Raw genomic sequence first — 16,534 nt, 5'->3', positions numbered from 1 at the left:
CTATTGGCATGGCCCAAAAGGACAACCCACCCAGCGAGGTACAAGGGGGCTAATTCAAAGTACAAAAGTGGCGCCCCACCAATACCAGGGGATAAACCAGCATCGTATTACATTACGATAGTGTTCCGAGTCTTCGCCGATGTAATAAACAACAGTGCTGTCATGCTCATTTTCCCTTGCTTCGATCAAGCGTTCCCAAGCTATTTGCTTGAATTTCCGGCCTTAGTTGTTTGATCGAACGAGGCATATCGGAAATACGTCAGACTTTATATTATCTTGATAATTGTGCCGTTTGCCTATTTAAGAGTGGTTCATATTTGAGTATCAATATTATTTGGCACTGACTTCACACAGCAATCGGAATGTCATGTTAAAAAGGCATTGCATTTCACGAAACAATCCCATTTTAACCAGAAAGTGCGACTCTTTTGTGACATTTGTTTATAACTTACCCATCGTTATTTATCCAGGCAGTCGTGGTATACTTGTTTGTTACTCTTGCCTGGTACACCCACGAGGTCGCAACGTTTTTAAGTATTCCGCTAATGTTATGAAAGGGTACTGGGCTTAAATAAGAGCTACCATTTCCTCATAATGTTTTGAAGATGTCTACTGAGCTCGTAAGTGCAAGTTGGGGGCTGAAATTATCTTCCAATAGAGCAAGTTTTGGTGCAATTGCAGGCGCTCTTAAAGTTCCTTTCTGATGTGGTCGAATGACTGGGCGCACGTACTCTCAACTTTTCTACACTATATGGAAACAGATGAATCAAACAGATGGTAGCAAATTTGTCCTCAAGAATTTCAGATCTGCAGTCACTAAATAAATTTGTTGTTACCTTTGAGGAGTTACAAAGGCCTTTATTTAGTTCGAATTATAACGTAGCAGTTACACGTTCATTCACATAACTAAAAAAATAATCCGCAATTATCTGCCATCACTAACGTCTTCGGACTTGCTGCTAGGAAAGGGATTTCAGTACAGCTGCAAAACTCAATAATATAAATGTTTCATTAAATTTTTGCTGATTCGAATAGCATTCGTTTCAAAACGCATGTTCACAACTTACCATCGTGCGTGCGACAGTTGGGAAGATGTTTGAAAATGCTATCATTTTGTTTGAAAGCCTAAATTTAAATTCATGATCGATACTGCGGCATGACATTTAAGAGACCTAAACAAGGAAGCAGTTACCAATGTAAGCACAAGAACTACACTGAACCCTCAAGACCTCCAACTGCCTCCTCTTGTGATGCCCTAAAGAAGACCGCTGTTTCAGATGAGGATTACATTTTTAGCATTCCCGAAATTGAAAACCAAAATAATTTTTTGGCATCACAGATAATTTCGGAAGCACATCCAAAAGTGGACAGTCGCACAAATATTGAAAATCCAGGCTTTTGTGGTTGGTCAAAGGTGGAAAAGAAGATCATGTCAAGTGATATGTCTCTCCCCAAGTGCGAGGCACTAAAGTCGAGGAAGGTTCAGAGGAGCATGCGCGGTCGACGCATCTCCTCTGCTCGATGGTCCTCACCATCGGCCGCGCGGGCTCGACAGCTCACTGCGCAAAGCGCCTCTAGGTGCCAAGAGGAATCTAAATTATTCATCCATTCTCACACTGACCGATTCATTGAGGACTACAGGGAATGCAAGGTGAAAAATTTGAGGGAATCAAGAAACATCGTCACGCCCCAACATCGATCAGCAGGTGGTGTGTGCAGTAGGCTTGCTGAGTCTGCATAGCCAAGCAAAATATTTCCTTAGCAAACCGTAGTTGCTCGGTGGTCTGAGAGGAAGAAATTTACCTACTTTGAATGTATCAAAATGCATCACTTCTATGTAAAGAGCATTTGCTATCGGTGAAGTGGAACAAAGTGCAAATCACACCAACCGACAATCCATTCGATGAAGAAATCATTTTCAAAGAATGCTAATGAATGAACTAATTTACGCTTGATCTACTCATGGTCCTCTCACAGCAGTGGTGTGAAATATGAGGGGAGTTGAATAGTAGGTATTGCAAATATATTTACATTGAACAATAAATATATAACCGATTGTTTTATCAACTCCTCTTTGCAAAAGCATCGCAAATTCTTGAGTTAAGCATTAATGGGAGACTAAAATTGATCGCAGGGCTTATAATTTGGCAAATGAAATGCAGTTTCACCAGTTGAGCATTCTCATCAAGAACATGTTTCTTATCCTTCCTGCAAGGATAAAACAGTTGCCTTTACTGACTGTAAAGCAAAATCCTATGCAACATTCAACACGGAGTTTTCTACATATACTTCTAATGTCTTTAATCTCTCTTCTTCCTGCGAGCAGGTTTAAAAGCAGCATTCACGTGATGGTGTCGTAAAAATAACGGAAAAGCGATGATACAATATACTTCCAGTCGAAGTTTACACTTAAGCGAATGCATGAAACTGTGAATATTTCTAGGTGTGCAGGCAAAGTGGTGTAAAGCCAAAATTTTCGCACATTTCCTTGTTGACAATTCGTTTGGCCTAAAATTTTTACATGTCAGCATTTGTGGTTCACGCTTCAGCATCAGTTTGGCTGGAGTTTGCGTCGGCGCGAGTCCCCCGTTCGGCTACACTGGGAACTCAACTTAAACTACTTATTTTCGAAAAGTACAACTTGTGCAAAATTTACCTATTCTTGCGGGTCATACTTAGGTCAAACGGGGAGTCGTCAGTCCAAACAGATGGCAAATCTTGATTCACAAAACTGTATCAGAGTTGCCGATGATACTGTCCACGAATTTGCTCACACGCATCTCGAATTCTTGAAAACAACTATTTTTTTCATTCTTATTTTACCAGAATGCACGTTTACTCCGATTATGTAACACTTGATCAACAACGCGCATCCACAGGTTACCACTTCGGTGGCTTAGCTAGAGGTAGACATTAAAAAATCAGACTACCAGTGACTAATTCGCTGTCCTTAATATTCTTCAGGTTATGATTACGGCGTTTAATTTAACATAATGTAGGGGGCTGTGCTGCATATGCCTACGACTCCAGAAATTGTATTTCTTTTCTCGAGTTCTAGATTTGCCAGCAAGTTTCCTTACTCAAACGTTCTGGAATGTTCTACTGTTGTCTCTCTTACTGGATCCTCCTCCATGGGGCAATAATTATGTGGTTGCTCTTCAAATGTCCCTATATCCACAATAAGGCTGTAGCTAATCAAACCGCCATATGTACTTAAGAACGCTACCGACCCATGACCCAGTACTCAGGCCAGGGAACCTGGACGCTGTCTTGCTCTGGTTGTACATACGTGGTCGGTATAAAGACCTCGTTTTTCTAAGGTCTTATTTCCCAATGACTCCGATTGGCATATCTATAGCGTCTGTGTTCCTACAAATGAGCATCAGTACATGATTGATAGGAAATTTCTCTATGATATGCCTAAAATAAAAATTTAAATGATTGACGTTTTCTATAGAAATGCACCAGGTCCTATGGCCAGAAGTTTGGACCCCAGTGAGGGTACCGCAATAGGCTAGGCACTTGGCATTATTTTTAGTTGATTTAGTAACTGGCACACTGAAAATAATTGGTTGCAGGCCAGAAAGCCCCTGCTGTAAAATCGCAGCAACATTATTTGGATGCGACAAGCTGGAAGGCGAATGCGCCTCCACACACAACCTCCCTGCCTAACCAATCGTCGCTGTGCTAGGGGAGGCGGTGGAGGCCACGGCGGTGGGGGTGAGTCATGCCGGGTGCACCGGGGCTGCGAACGCTGCAACTAACAGTAAAAATGCCTTCCCAAACAAAACTGCGTCTCCAATGTCTGGGGATGTTGTATAAGGGGCAAAAAGTGTCATCTTCCCAACTGCACACAATGAAACCCTTAAACTGAGGAATTCGCCATGCGACCTCAGTGGAAGAGCACGGTAAAGGTCATTGCAATAACGAACCTTTTAGTGGCATTTTAATGAAGGGAATGGTCTGGAACGTTGCGACTTCTACTATCCCTTTCCATAAAACCTCAATGTGTTAAATCAAAACTGTTATGTTTAAGCACTTTTGGTATGCAGTGATTTTCAGCTCATCAGGCCGGTAAAACAAATGCAAAGGCTAGACATGAGCCTTCAAATTCGAAAATCTTTGGGAGGTCTGATCTTTGAGCGTGATCGGTTATTACCATTGAAAAGTAACCTAATTAACAATGTTTCGCAGATCACACCTAGTCTCTTGTTTAGTTAGCATTTTTCCATTGGCAGGTTTGTGGCTTTACTAAGCGTTTTTAATAATGCTGCTTAATTGATTTTATGGTTTTTGGCAGTGGTTTGAAGTTCTTTGGTCGAATTTAGTTCTTTGAATAACCCTTCAATGGTGCCTTTTTTGGCAGAACTAGACACAATTCAGACGAACTGCAAATCTTTAGAAGTGTGATTGCCATTTAATTTGCATGAGGAAACGATTAGAATCCTCTAGTTTTGGCCTTGTGAGTCATAAATAAACTTATGCATTTTGGACAAGGAAGTGAAAAATCACCGTAAACATTAATGCGAAGCTGTTCTCCAGTCTGCTCTCGTTTATTGTTTACCTAATTATCATGCATTGACTCCGTCTACTTAACCACATAGTGATTAAGGAAGCGGCCTTTGCAATAATCAGAAAGGCCTGTCTTCCAAGATGGAAAATGCAATCAACATTAGTATTTTTCTACACCCATCTGAGGAAGACTTCCCGTCACAATGGAAACCCTTCGAAGGTGATTTTCGAATAGGTATTCGGAACCTTTCCAGAACTAAGAAGCGATTGTGTGGGGAGCAGCAGCAATTTTGGTGGCGACAATCCCATTTTAATTAACTCGTAAAAGAATACAAAGGTCCTTTGAATTAAAAATCCTCTGATCATTTAGAAATCCGATAATTTATAAAATAGAAGACATATTTCTACCCTCTTTTTTATTCTCACTGTTCAAAGTATAAAATTGTGTAGCATTATGCCCCCTGTTTTACTCTATGCATTCAATACGTCCAAAATATATATGACTTGGGGAATTTACCGCTTTACTACGACTTTTATCATGCCTCGATAAATTTTCTTGTGCCATCGGTTTTTTGTGAATGCCAATTAAAAATTTACTTCCGATTTTAGCTTCACAGTCCATATGAGTTTTGGGGTTTTTGTAGAAAGTCACAACTTATTTAACTGTCATCGTGCACCGACTTCTAAGTAATCCCGTTTTGCTTTATCCTACTTCCCTAGTTGACTGGGCCGTCTAAAATCAAATCTATATTTACTTATACACTAGTGTTGAATATTTTAAACCCGATTTTGCAGCGTATCTCACTTAACTGCGCAAACCCTTATACACATACAGCATGTCTGAAACGCTGATTCCATTATGAGAACACATGTGGGCCAAATTTAGCAATTAATAATGTTTTCAAATCAATGTTTCACTTTAACGCAAAAATTTTCATGCGTCGTTGAATGATTTTGAGGATGAGTCCGTTCAGGTGGTGTGACAAGGCAACTGGCGCACTCGGGTATTCAAGCAGATTAGGTGTGCAATCCACTCTCGACAAATTGCCCTAATGCCTACATCTGAAATAACCACAACTACTTTAAAGGTCAGGGATGGAAATGAGACTTTTCGGCGGTCAATAGTTAGAAAATTATCATATCAAATGGTATGGATCCTTGAAACACTTTTAATTTGCCTAGCATGTAACCACTTGGTTCATCCTTCTAAGTTGTGCTATCTTTCACTGAAAGTGCTCCACTTCTGAGTGACCAATAAACTACTAGCCACTTCGTAAAATGTTCAGATAAATCTCCAATAGGTATAAATGATATTCAATGGATTAGATGAAAACGTACATCAGTTTAATGTATTCCTCGCAAACCATTGATGTCGTTTGATGCATCATACGTAATTTGTATTTATGGCTCCTACGGTGGAGTTGCATCAAAGCAGAACCTTCTTCTCTGACCTGTTTTCAAAATTCAGATTTTTATCTCCAGCCCATTATCACGATTAGACGAACATTTTCAGTTCTAATAACTTGAAAATTTGGGGGTTTCAACAAATACGCTCAAGTGATCAATTTTGGAGGTTTGAAGGTTGGGTTCACTTTTTTCCTAAAAAGCCCGTCAATTCTCTTAAAAGCAATTGTGTCCCCACTAATTTTAAAAACTCTTCCATGATTTTACACAAAAGCTAGCTTGGACAGATCTTCTAATAAATGCGGAAACCCATTACAAGTAATGTTAATTATTCGCCAAGATACCTACATTAAAATGTATTTTAGGTGCATTTTGCTTATAAAAGCATACAGCCTTTGACCAAAAAAAGGCAAAATAATTGGGCTAAAGTTGTGCACCAAGTTTGTGTTACAAGGCCCCAAAGCCAATCTGTATGGGAATTGTAACCAAGATCAACCGAATACATCCATTTCGGATATTCCCTCCATTCTTTACTAAACCTACTTTCGGCGAAATGTTGAATTGCTGCCACCTTAAAAGAGATGACCAAGCTGCCGATCATTATTCCATTATTTCCACCTTTTTCGAGAAATAAAAGGCAATTTAAGATCTCCCCTAAAGTCATGAACGAAAAACAAACAAGAAGTTTTTACTCGCTATAGACTCTCTACTTCACTACTTCGGATGAATACCTTAGATAGTAAAACTACTTCCACTTGGATCCATGAAGTGCGGGAAGTCTCAGATGCTGAGTAGTGCAATTCTTATTGTCGAAACCGCAAAGCAGAAAATGTTTCCTACAAAAAATTTTGAAACAGTGAAGCCTTGTTCCTGAGGTCGTTTAATGCATTTTAGGAAAGAAGTGTTTCCATTCATTTAAGTTTCACACTTGACAGCCACTTTTACCAAACCGAGGGTACCTTAACCAAGATATACTTCTTACCAACTTCTTTGACTCAAAACCAACCTAACATCTAAACAGCTTAATAAGTCTGTAAAAACAAGAGCAGCAATTCACCACTTTGTACTTACTTCAAGGCAAGATACGCTCCCAGAAACTTTTATGCTACCAGGTCCTATTGGGGTCAAACAATAGCGTATGGGTTAGTTGCCCTCCACCCACTTTTCATCCTTGAAGGTCCTACAGGGCTATGTCAGCAGACCACATTTCAAGATATCGTCTCTTAGTTTTGCTTATATTGTTGGCCTAGCTTAACGTTTTTAAGCTAAATACTTTAGCTTATTACCTTGGTTGGGCATGAGAGTCTGGGTAATTGCTAAATAAACACGTCTTTAACTTAATAACCTTTTTTGGAATTAACTGAATAATTAGTACTAGTAGTTTTTGACAATCACTGTTTAGATACAAAAGAAACGTCAATGAACCTTCCATTATAGTGCTAGATAAATTCCAAATATCCAGAAAACCAAGGCAGTCTCTGCTATTCATACTCTGTTTAAAAACCTCGACTTAAATAAATTTCGCAAAGAACGTTTCTCGGCTACTTTTCATAAATTTTGTGAGTGGTATGTTCGATTTGTGCAATGCACCTTCCTCCCTCTAAACTGGTTGAATACTGCAGCTGCTTTAGTCGACTCACTTTTTCCTAATTATGAGATTACTTTCCAAGAATAATGCATTTTCTTACGGCTAAACCAAACGAATTACGATAATTTCCTACTCCTGAGTCTTTTCAGGGTCAGGGATTAAGAAGAGAATTGGTAGGACTTTTGAAAAAACAACCATTAAATTTAGCGATTGTTCAATAGATCAGTCTGTAGCCTATTTGAACTCCCAAACTATTAGGTAAAGGCATCACAACGCTATTCTGCTGCTCGCTTATTTCCCTTTATCGTATGCAAAAGTTATATATTTGTTACCACGGTCATGAAATGTGGCTTGCTGTTGCGTCATAATCGCCTGTTATAGCCGCGCTGAACCTTGGAACGAATACTCTATTTACCCAGGCAAAGGCAACTGTCAAGTACAGCTGGTGCCTGCACATACCGTTTACTACACCCACTCGCGGTCATTGAATTTGGAATGCAATTGAAGGCATAAAGCAGGCATTCAATATTTAAAACGTTTAGCTAAATATGGCCGTGGTAACAAACCCAACCCTACGAATTACATGCGAACTTCCCATCTATGGTGCTTCCAACTTTAGTGACTTTCAATGCTCTATGGAGAAGAAATCGATCCATCACAATTCCATTGCTGGTGCCTCACAGCCAGGAAGTTGAGGCCTGAATTTTAGCCTCAAAAATCTTTTACCAATGCTGCTGAAAAGTGTTTGATCGCCTCGGTGGGATGTGCAACCTTCTTTCCAGAAATAAAAGCCTGTGGTCGTAACAGGGTAGCATGCCCAAATTTTACTTTAGCCAAATAGCAGTGACACTTCATTCTCGCCTCCGAATATGTTTAAAAGCAAACAATTTGATTCCTCTTACGGAACTCTTTTTTGTTGACACGCTTAGATAATTCGCTAGATACTGAAATGCTTGAAGTGTTTCAGACTTTGAAAGCTTCCTGCCGCAGAACAACAGACGCTGGTAATAAGAATTTGATACAAAATCGCAAATGAGAAGCCTTTTTCCAGAAGTCAACGGGGAAAAATCACGCAGATTTAAAAGTGCCTCAACAAAATTAAAACTAAGTGTTTTTACTGAGACGTTTATTAATGTAGATCACTACTTCATTGTTTCTTTATCCGCTTTCATCATGTTTTTATTAAGTTAGGATGTGGTGACCAGGGCAAGCATTCGTGTCATTTCGTTATCTGGTCACCAAATAAAATAGTATTTACTTACGACATTTTATAAATAAGAATGCGGTGATTCAAACAAGTGCCTGAAAAATTGACCCTTTGCCCTACAAGAGCAGTCACAAAGAGGCACTAGTCAGCCTTTATCGCATAAAACAGTAAACTTCCGTACAAAATCGTATGCACAATGTTAACGTCTTATGCGCGTTCTTTAAGAGCTACAGCAAGAGCAGCTTTATTGTATTATCAAATAAAATAAAAAATATTTTGCGGTCATTTGGCGTCAATGTCGGTCTCAAGGAGAACACCACGCGGTAAGTTGGACTCTTTGGCGAAAGCCAGTGCCCCGTCGCTGAGACGCATGGAAGACTTGTAGACGATAACGTCGAGTGAATGACTTCGACGTGGTGCATCTGGAACAGAACTAGTCTTCTGACTTGTGGGATGATAGGTGGAGGCAGATAATTGGTCTGATGTTTGCCGTCGGTCACACCTACGACGGCAGGCCTCTTCAAATGGAAGAGCAAAGGAGTCCTCTAGTGAAACTGGGTTCGTTTTTCCCGCGTAATCTTTGCTATTTTTGGACTGAAATCATTATAAGTTATTTCGGCAGTGTGACGACGATGTGCACAAGACAGACACGCCTTAAACACTGCCCTTTATAATGACCAGTTTTTGAAAGTTGTATGCTTGATGAGGGGAATGGGTTGCATGTTGCGCTTCATTACGAACAGTGAGCACACAAACCTATCTCCTAGCTTGTTAGATACGCTTCTATGTCTAGAAAGTCTTAATTTCACAACATACAGAATTGGAGCAAATTTCTCTATGGCATTTTAGGTAACCACTTGATAATCCCATCATCTTAATGCTCGCGTAAAGCCACTATTTTAGTTGGTAAGCTCCAAGTGAATTTGCGGCATATTTGGATGAGCAGTCACGGCTCCAGCAGATGACCTCTAAGTGTGACATCTACTAGGGTACAGTCCTGAATAAATACGACATTTTGTTTACTTGAGAACATTCCACCAACGAGTCATTTCCATATTACAATGATGAAGTTCAACTCGACAACCTTAACAACTAGAGGTGAACTGGACGCAAGTGTAAAATTCGTGACATTAAATGCGAACAAGCGACGTAGGTATTAAATTCAAGAGCAAATTTCTGTGTATTTACAAAAATTGCGTTAAGATTGTCGTTAGTTTGCTTATGCGGAGTTTTTAAATAGTCATTTATGTAAAAAATCCCCATGAATTTAACTACATCCAAATTAATGGCAGTAAGATCTAATTATGAAAATTTATTAGCCAACACTAAGAATCGAGGAAATTAAGTAGTCTGTAAAAAATGGACAATTCTCGTTGTGGGGTTAAGCCTAGTTTTCAAAGTTGACAGTACTTTTTGCCTAATTTTTAAGCGGCTCCCTATACAGTACTAAATGATGGGTCAAATTTGCGCTGCCGATGAGTGATTAAACACTGAACTTACTGGGCCAAAGAGCATATGGACTGCGCTTCTTGCTGACTTGCCACGTTTTGTGCTTTTGTTTTTCACTTTCTACTAAATATCTCCTTTTATGAGGACATCGCAACAGTTGTTTGAATCTGCGCCGAAAGTTTTCATTTAGCCATCCATAGAGCATGGGATTTATGCACGCGGATATAAGAACGAAGAGAAGACAAACCGCCTGAATGATCAAAACAGTTTCCCCAGGGAGACTCAGATAATCATCGGAGCGGCCTCGGGGAACAAAAGGCGTTGCAACTGGCAGAGACGGGGCCCTGTCTTCCCACCCAGTAGACTGGTTGACGGAGAGCACCTCAAAATTAAGCTCCCGTAGATCGAGCAAGAGATTCACGATATTTAAGGGAAGCCAGCTGATAGCGAAAAAGATTGAGACACTAGCTAGCAAGAAACTGGTCCTACGATGCCTGCTTGGATGGCGCTGTGAGGTGTACATTCGGTTTTCACAGACTCCCACGTTTGCGGGATCGTCGGTGAGCTTCCTTTGCAAGAAGTAGACACAGACCGAGCCAACGTCGGACACACGTGCTGCGGGCATGGTACGATTGGGTGAGCTTTCCTGAACACCCGAAAAATCGGTGTTCTCTCGGTGAACGTGTAACGATTTGCTACCTAATGGGTAGGGCTGGGAATGACGCGGTTTTTTCTTGATTCGCTTGTGGACTAGGATGCAAATTTGAGCGTAGGCTATGCTGACGAGAGTAACGGGTGTGCCGTAGAGCAAGATCATGCCTAAGATGGAATAAACGAGTTTTGTGATGCGCATGCTGTAATCCAGCGTTGCTTCAGAGCACGTTGGACGGCCGTTGGCGGTGGAGACTCTCGCAAATACTCCAATAGGCGTTGACAATGTAAACGCCAGTAGCCAAAGGAAACATATAATCACGTAGACTGTCTTAACATTAATATCCTGTCGAGAAGGGTTCATGATTAGCTGAAATCAAAATAGAGTGTTTGAAAGAAATCTGTTGCTATACTTTAGGGTTATGAATGCACGTGATGTAAGTAGCGCGGGATGCTGGGCTATTCCATGCTTTTTATTCCGTTGTTCTACTATCATTCCGTCGAGTTAGTCTGTTATTCATGGTGGGTCGTAGGTCCTTGAAACGAAGTAACAGATAACTCGTAATATATTTTCAGAATTTTCTCAAGATTTTCTTGCAAAATAGCTAACTTTTACAGTCACTATTTGAATAATTATGTGCGAGAATATATACATACAGTGAAATTTTTGTGGTTAGGAAACAAAATTAGGTGTAGGGTACACCTAACTCAAATTCACTCCGAATAAAAAACTTTAGGAAATTGGGAGTTATCAGACCTAAAATGGAACATGGATCGAGGAAGTGGAATAAAAACTGCGTCCGCAGTGATCAAGCCAAGGAAGGGGTTTTTTGTGAAGAGTTATTAGAAACAAACTTTTCCCTACGAAGACGAACATTTAGGTGGATAGTTGAGATATTCTCCGAGTGTCTTTAAAAGTGATTAAAATGTAGGATGTGCCCCGGGTTTTATTTGAACCATACAGTGTAGTTGTAAAGAACTTTCCATCAATTGGAGGCTGTACTTCATTAACAATTTGTTGGAACAAATCGGATCGAATATTGAAAGCTTAGAGACGGAGGCGTTGGACCTCTGTTGCACAACGCTTCTGTTCTGTTGATTCATCGCGTTTACTTGACATCACCTTTAAATACTGAAGTAACCGATCATCTGGATGTTACCTTTTACTCAGTCTCCCTAAACAAAGTCTTAAAACAATTACGAAATAGGTGTAGTTAGTACCTTGCCCAAATTTCTTTAGAAACTACGGAAACAAAGAAAATAAATAATCGAACTGCCTCTCGAGGGACCAGTCTGACTCAGGATAGACAACTAGTAGAAGGACAGTATTGCAAGAAGAGAGCGAAGTATAAACAGTTAAAGTGTGCTAAAGTGCTCTATCAGCCCAATCGTTTCCGGCCTAATTAGTCCTCCTCCGTGTGAGGTAAAATAAAAATATTTTCATGACCATCAGATTATTATGCTACGTTACTTCTTCAGCATCTACTTCGCTTGCTGCTGCAGTCTTTTGACTAGCCGTAGGACTTTTACCATCGTGCGGTTGGTCGTAATAAAAATAAGTCCTAATATTTTCAGCCGTTACGCTACTCTTGACGTAAACCATAAATCATTTTGCAGTTGATAAATGTGAGAAGCCCTAAGTTAGTAAGTCTATTAATGGCATAATTTACGGTTTAATATCCAACACCAAAATGATTGATTTATTTTTTCATTTCCGTTCTGAAACATTCTGTTGATATTCATCTAAAAGGGCGTTTGATTTCATTAGCTAAATCATACTATGAAGAAGCAAATAAAACAAAACAAACACCCGGGCTGTTTTTGGTAAGGCGTTCAAGATACTGTTCCTGTTTCAACCATTACTTTCGTACCATTTCGTTCTTTTGCAGTTTTCGTCTTCGCCCAGCATTATTAATGAAAGGTAGCTTAAAAAGCATCTACACATTAAATAATCGCGTATTTGAAATGCATAAGAAAATATCGAGGTGCCGTGTGTGCAAAAACAACATATGCTGGAAATGATTCAAGCAAACATTTTTGATGGCTCTCACCTTTAGTGTCTGGTTCAACACTTTTCAATTTTAAAACAAAGCACTTTTTAGATTAATCTCTTCTGAACACGTAATATCAAAGGACGACTGGATTTCCTAATCGCAATTCTCGGTTCACTGCATACTTTGCACAAATTTCCGCTGGCTGTTGAAATGCATGCATTGTTTGGTCGAACCTTCGGGAGATGGATCTCGACTCAAGTGGCTATAATTTCGGTTGAGTTAGCAGTTGACGAGGGATTTACATTTTTACATGAGGGGAGTGCAAAATCGGGAGCATATTCGGCAAACTCAAATTTTGTAAATGCGTCCAATCGTCCCCGATCCCCCTGTCGCATTCATATTTATTCAATTCTTAGTTTACCTGAATGACAAATACAGTAAAACGGAGGTTCCTATTATTGTTTTATTTAATCTATTCTTTTACCATGCTGCACAGTATACAGGAAGTGCACGACCGTTCTTTGAAAGCAAGGTCTTTGCCTGATTGGAATGGACTAGTTCAGTCGCTCTCTCTTTGGCTAACGGGCTTTAAAATACTATATAAAAGTGCTTTATAATGCAGACCTGCTTGATTGGAAAGCGAAGGGGATATAATTCCAAACAAACCACCCAACGTTTTGTTTTACAGCAGTAAAAAGAGCTATATTCAATGCCTTGGGTGTGATGATTTATCTCCAGAACACCTGGCCAGTAATGATGCAAGCAAAGTTCGGTGAGAAAGGGTCTAGGAACCCTGCGATTTCATGAAGGTGGGAACTTCGCTCGCTCTGATTTTATACGATGTGAAGAGGTCGGATAAAAGTTAACCACATTGGTATTAAATGTGTCGGTGTGATGAACATAAAACGGAAAGAAAAAAGTGTGCGATTAAATTTTCAAATCTGAGCAGCGCTTTTAGGCTCAAATAATTTCGACTTGGGATTAACACGTTTGATTTTACTCAAATTTATCATCTATGAAATACTACAGGAGCAAAGGGATGTCTGAAAGTCTCATTTACCGTACCGCGATTTCACGAGAAGGATCGAACATTTCAAGTATTAGCAGTGGTTCGTTACTTAAATCTTACTGTAATTCAGTCTTTACAATACCCACTTCCGTCCCAATGCTAATGCACTAAGAAATAGTGAAGCAAATTCAAGGACTGTAACTGTGAGGAAAAATATGACATCACATACAATTTTCATCAAACCTACCCGAAATCTATCTAAGGCTATAGCAGTGATGCTCATTGAGGAAACGTAGACGTTCGTTGCCTGGACCATGGAGGAGAGTTTGCACATCAGAAGACCGAGTTGCCAGCCGTGTCTAGTGGAAAGAATCCGATAGAGGTTGAGAGGTTGAGTAACGATGCAAAGGATAAGGTCTGAAACTGCCAGATTGAAAATGAATAGATTCCGTGGACTAACACGCATCGCGCGGTTGCAAATGATAACAATCATCACAAGAATATTTCCTGTAAAGCCGATACACATCATGAGGATGTAGACGAAGGTTAATCCAACGAGGGTAGAGTTCAGCCAAGCCGAATTTGAACTAGTCTTTTCTATGTGTTCCTCGAAAACCTTTCGATAATTCTCCTTAAGAGAGCTATTCGAAAAGCACTGATCGATGTACGCTCGCACTGCATCGACACTGTCAAGAACAGTGGTTTCGCAATCCATTGAGCGGGCCTGATTTTCAACAAATTACAGCATCTGCATGACGACGTTCATCGTGTTTTCGTGAACTTCTGAACTGGTAACGTGGATATGACAGCTGGTAAAATCACCACCAGACCGACCAATCAGAAGCCGCACATAGTTGGGGATTTGCCCATTGGCCAATCAAAATCTGCATTGACTGACAAACGTCAATGCATTTTCAAGTGAAGTATAACATTGTGGAATTAAAGAATAAACAATGGTTTGCCGTGGTAAACAAACAAATATGTTCTTGTATAGAGATCAATGCAAATCTGTTCTCCCTATCCTGAACCCATCGGAGAAACTGTTGGTTAGTAATTGCTAATTATACGTCAGTCTACTATAAGCTATGGAAAATTTGCAATTTGAAACTGATTTGTATTCTTATGGATATGGCCAATGTAAAAACAGTGTTCACAAGCTTTTATTCTCTGATTTATCCGCTAAAGGACATTATTTTGTTTTAGAAATGCATAGGTAAATAAATTCCACGCAGTCGGTGTTTCCGATGTAATTTTTGTTTTTATATAAAACCTCGGTATAATGGGTTTAATTCATTCTTTATTCAAGACAAAACGTCCAAGTTAATCCTTAAAAGAAATAATACACGTTGGTGTTTAATAATGCGTTTTGAGGATCGCCGTCCACGTTTAACACGAGCCTAGTAACGTTATTGAAAGATAGAGAGAATTCGGTCTAGCCTTTCAACAGCACCTATGACATTTCATCCTAGTTGATAATTCCTTTAAGACACTATGATGTGTTCTTATTTATATTCCAAATCCAGAGATGGAGCAAAGGTGGTAAAGTAGAAGCAGGATGCGAACACCTACATTATATCCATTATATCAAGGCACCGCATAGTGACATTCAAAACCCTGTCATTTCCATGCTCTGCTAGTATGAGCTATATGCAGGAAAGATTTCAGAAATGGCAGGTATGTTTGCTCAAGTACTGCTTTGTTGTCGATGGTATCGGTGTTCAAGCCCTCGTCCGTCAGTAACTACTTTCGTGAAGGTGTTCGTGTGAGGTGCCATTCAATGCCAAACGGTGTGACCAATTGTGTCACCAAACACGTAAGGCCATGAACGCTTAGCGGTATTTTTCACGCCTTGCATTGAGTAGGAGAAGGAGCCGTAAAATAGGTATTTTTTGTTCTGCTTAGCTGTAATTCATGCACTGTAACTTTTTGCGAATGATATGGACTGTTGTAAAGTAAGATTAATTAAACTATCGGGGATATCATAGTAGACAATCTAAAAAAGCATTACAAGGCTTGAATCTTGCAATGTAACTACAGCTGAATATTTTGCATTCAAAACACGACCTGTGATTCAAAAAATAAACAAGGATGCAGATAATGTAAACCTCCGTTGGAACGACCATGAACGTGACCTTAAGTGCACGAAAATTCAAATCTTCCTGAACCTCACCTAGATATTTAACGATCAAAATATTAATTACCAAAAATATCGGAACCTGCCACATGCCATAAGAACGTATTTCGTACGCAAGCAAAGACAATCCTGTTCACTGCTTGGAAGATCTTGCTTTCATTCTCACTATGAACCAGACGGTGAACTGAACCACTTTGTCCCATCCTGAATTACCTCCTGTCATTGAATTCGAGACTGCCCTTTTTCCCTTATTTACATTTGGTAGTATTTCACTCAATAATTTCTGTTCAAAAGCACTTTTGAAGTAATGACATTTCTCACGGGAAAGGTTGGACAATTGCATAGTTGGACGCCAGGTTTATGGAAAACAAAACTGTATTTTATGGTCCAAATGAACGCATAAAATCTTAATTGCATTGAAAATGTGGTCTCATACAAAAATATCCTGAATAAAGCAATTACCACTTTTATTTTGTCCGAGACTGCTTGGATTTCAGGAAGACTATGAATCCCGGGGGATTTTAATATTTGGTACCGATTTCAGCAGTGAATTAAAATTTCCCAGTGTTTGTATGGTGCACGACTC

General features: G+C 39.7%; 2 protein-coding genes across 2 annotated transcripts; one reads left to right on the top strand and one right to left on the bottom strand. All coding sequences in view use genetic code 11, as the record gives it.

Moving 5' to 3' along the window:
- Positions 1–1,156: 1,156 nt before the first annotated feature.
- Positions 1,157–1,741, top strand: EGR_01548 (hypothetical protein; the record flags this gene model as incomplete). Its single annotated transcript, XM_024490797.1, has 1 exon — positions 1,157–1,741. The coding sequence occupies one exon, from the start codon at positions 1,157–1,159 to the stop codon at positions 1,739–1,741; it is 585 nt and encodes a 194-aa protein (XP_024354662.1).
- Positions 1,742–8,993: 7,252 nt separating this feature from the next.
- On the bottom strand, positions 8,994–14,529 carry EGR_01547 (Putative neuropeptide Y receptor; the record flags this gene model as incomplete). Its single annotated transcript, XM_024490796.1, has 3 exons — positions 8,994–9,133; positions 10,212–11,181; positions 14,062–14,529. The coding sequence occupies 3 exons, from the start codon at positions 14,527–14,529 to the stop codon at positions 8,994–8,996; spliced, it is 1,578 nt and encodes a 525-aa protein (XP_024354661.1).
- Between the last annotated feature and the right edge of the window lie 2,005 nt (positions 14,530–16,534).

Source organism: Echinococcus granulosus (genome assembly GCF_000524195.1).
Source record: "Echinococcus granulosus chromosome Unknown EG_S00006, whole genome shotgun sequence".
NCBI lineage: Eukaryota > Metazoa > Platyhelminthes > Cestoda > Cyclophyllidea > Taeniidae > Echinococcus > Echinococcus granulosus.
Note: the sequence above shows the minus strand (reverse complement) of the source record. Positions and strands in the feature narration are given on the sequence as shown.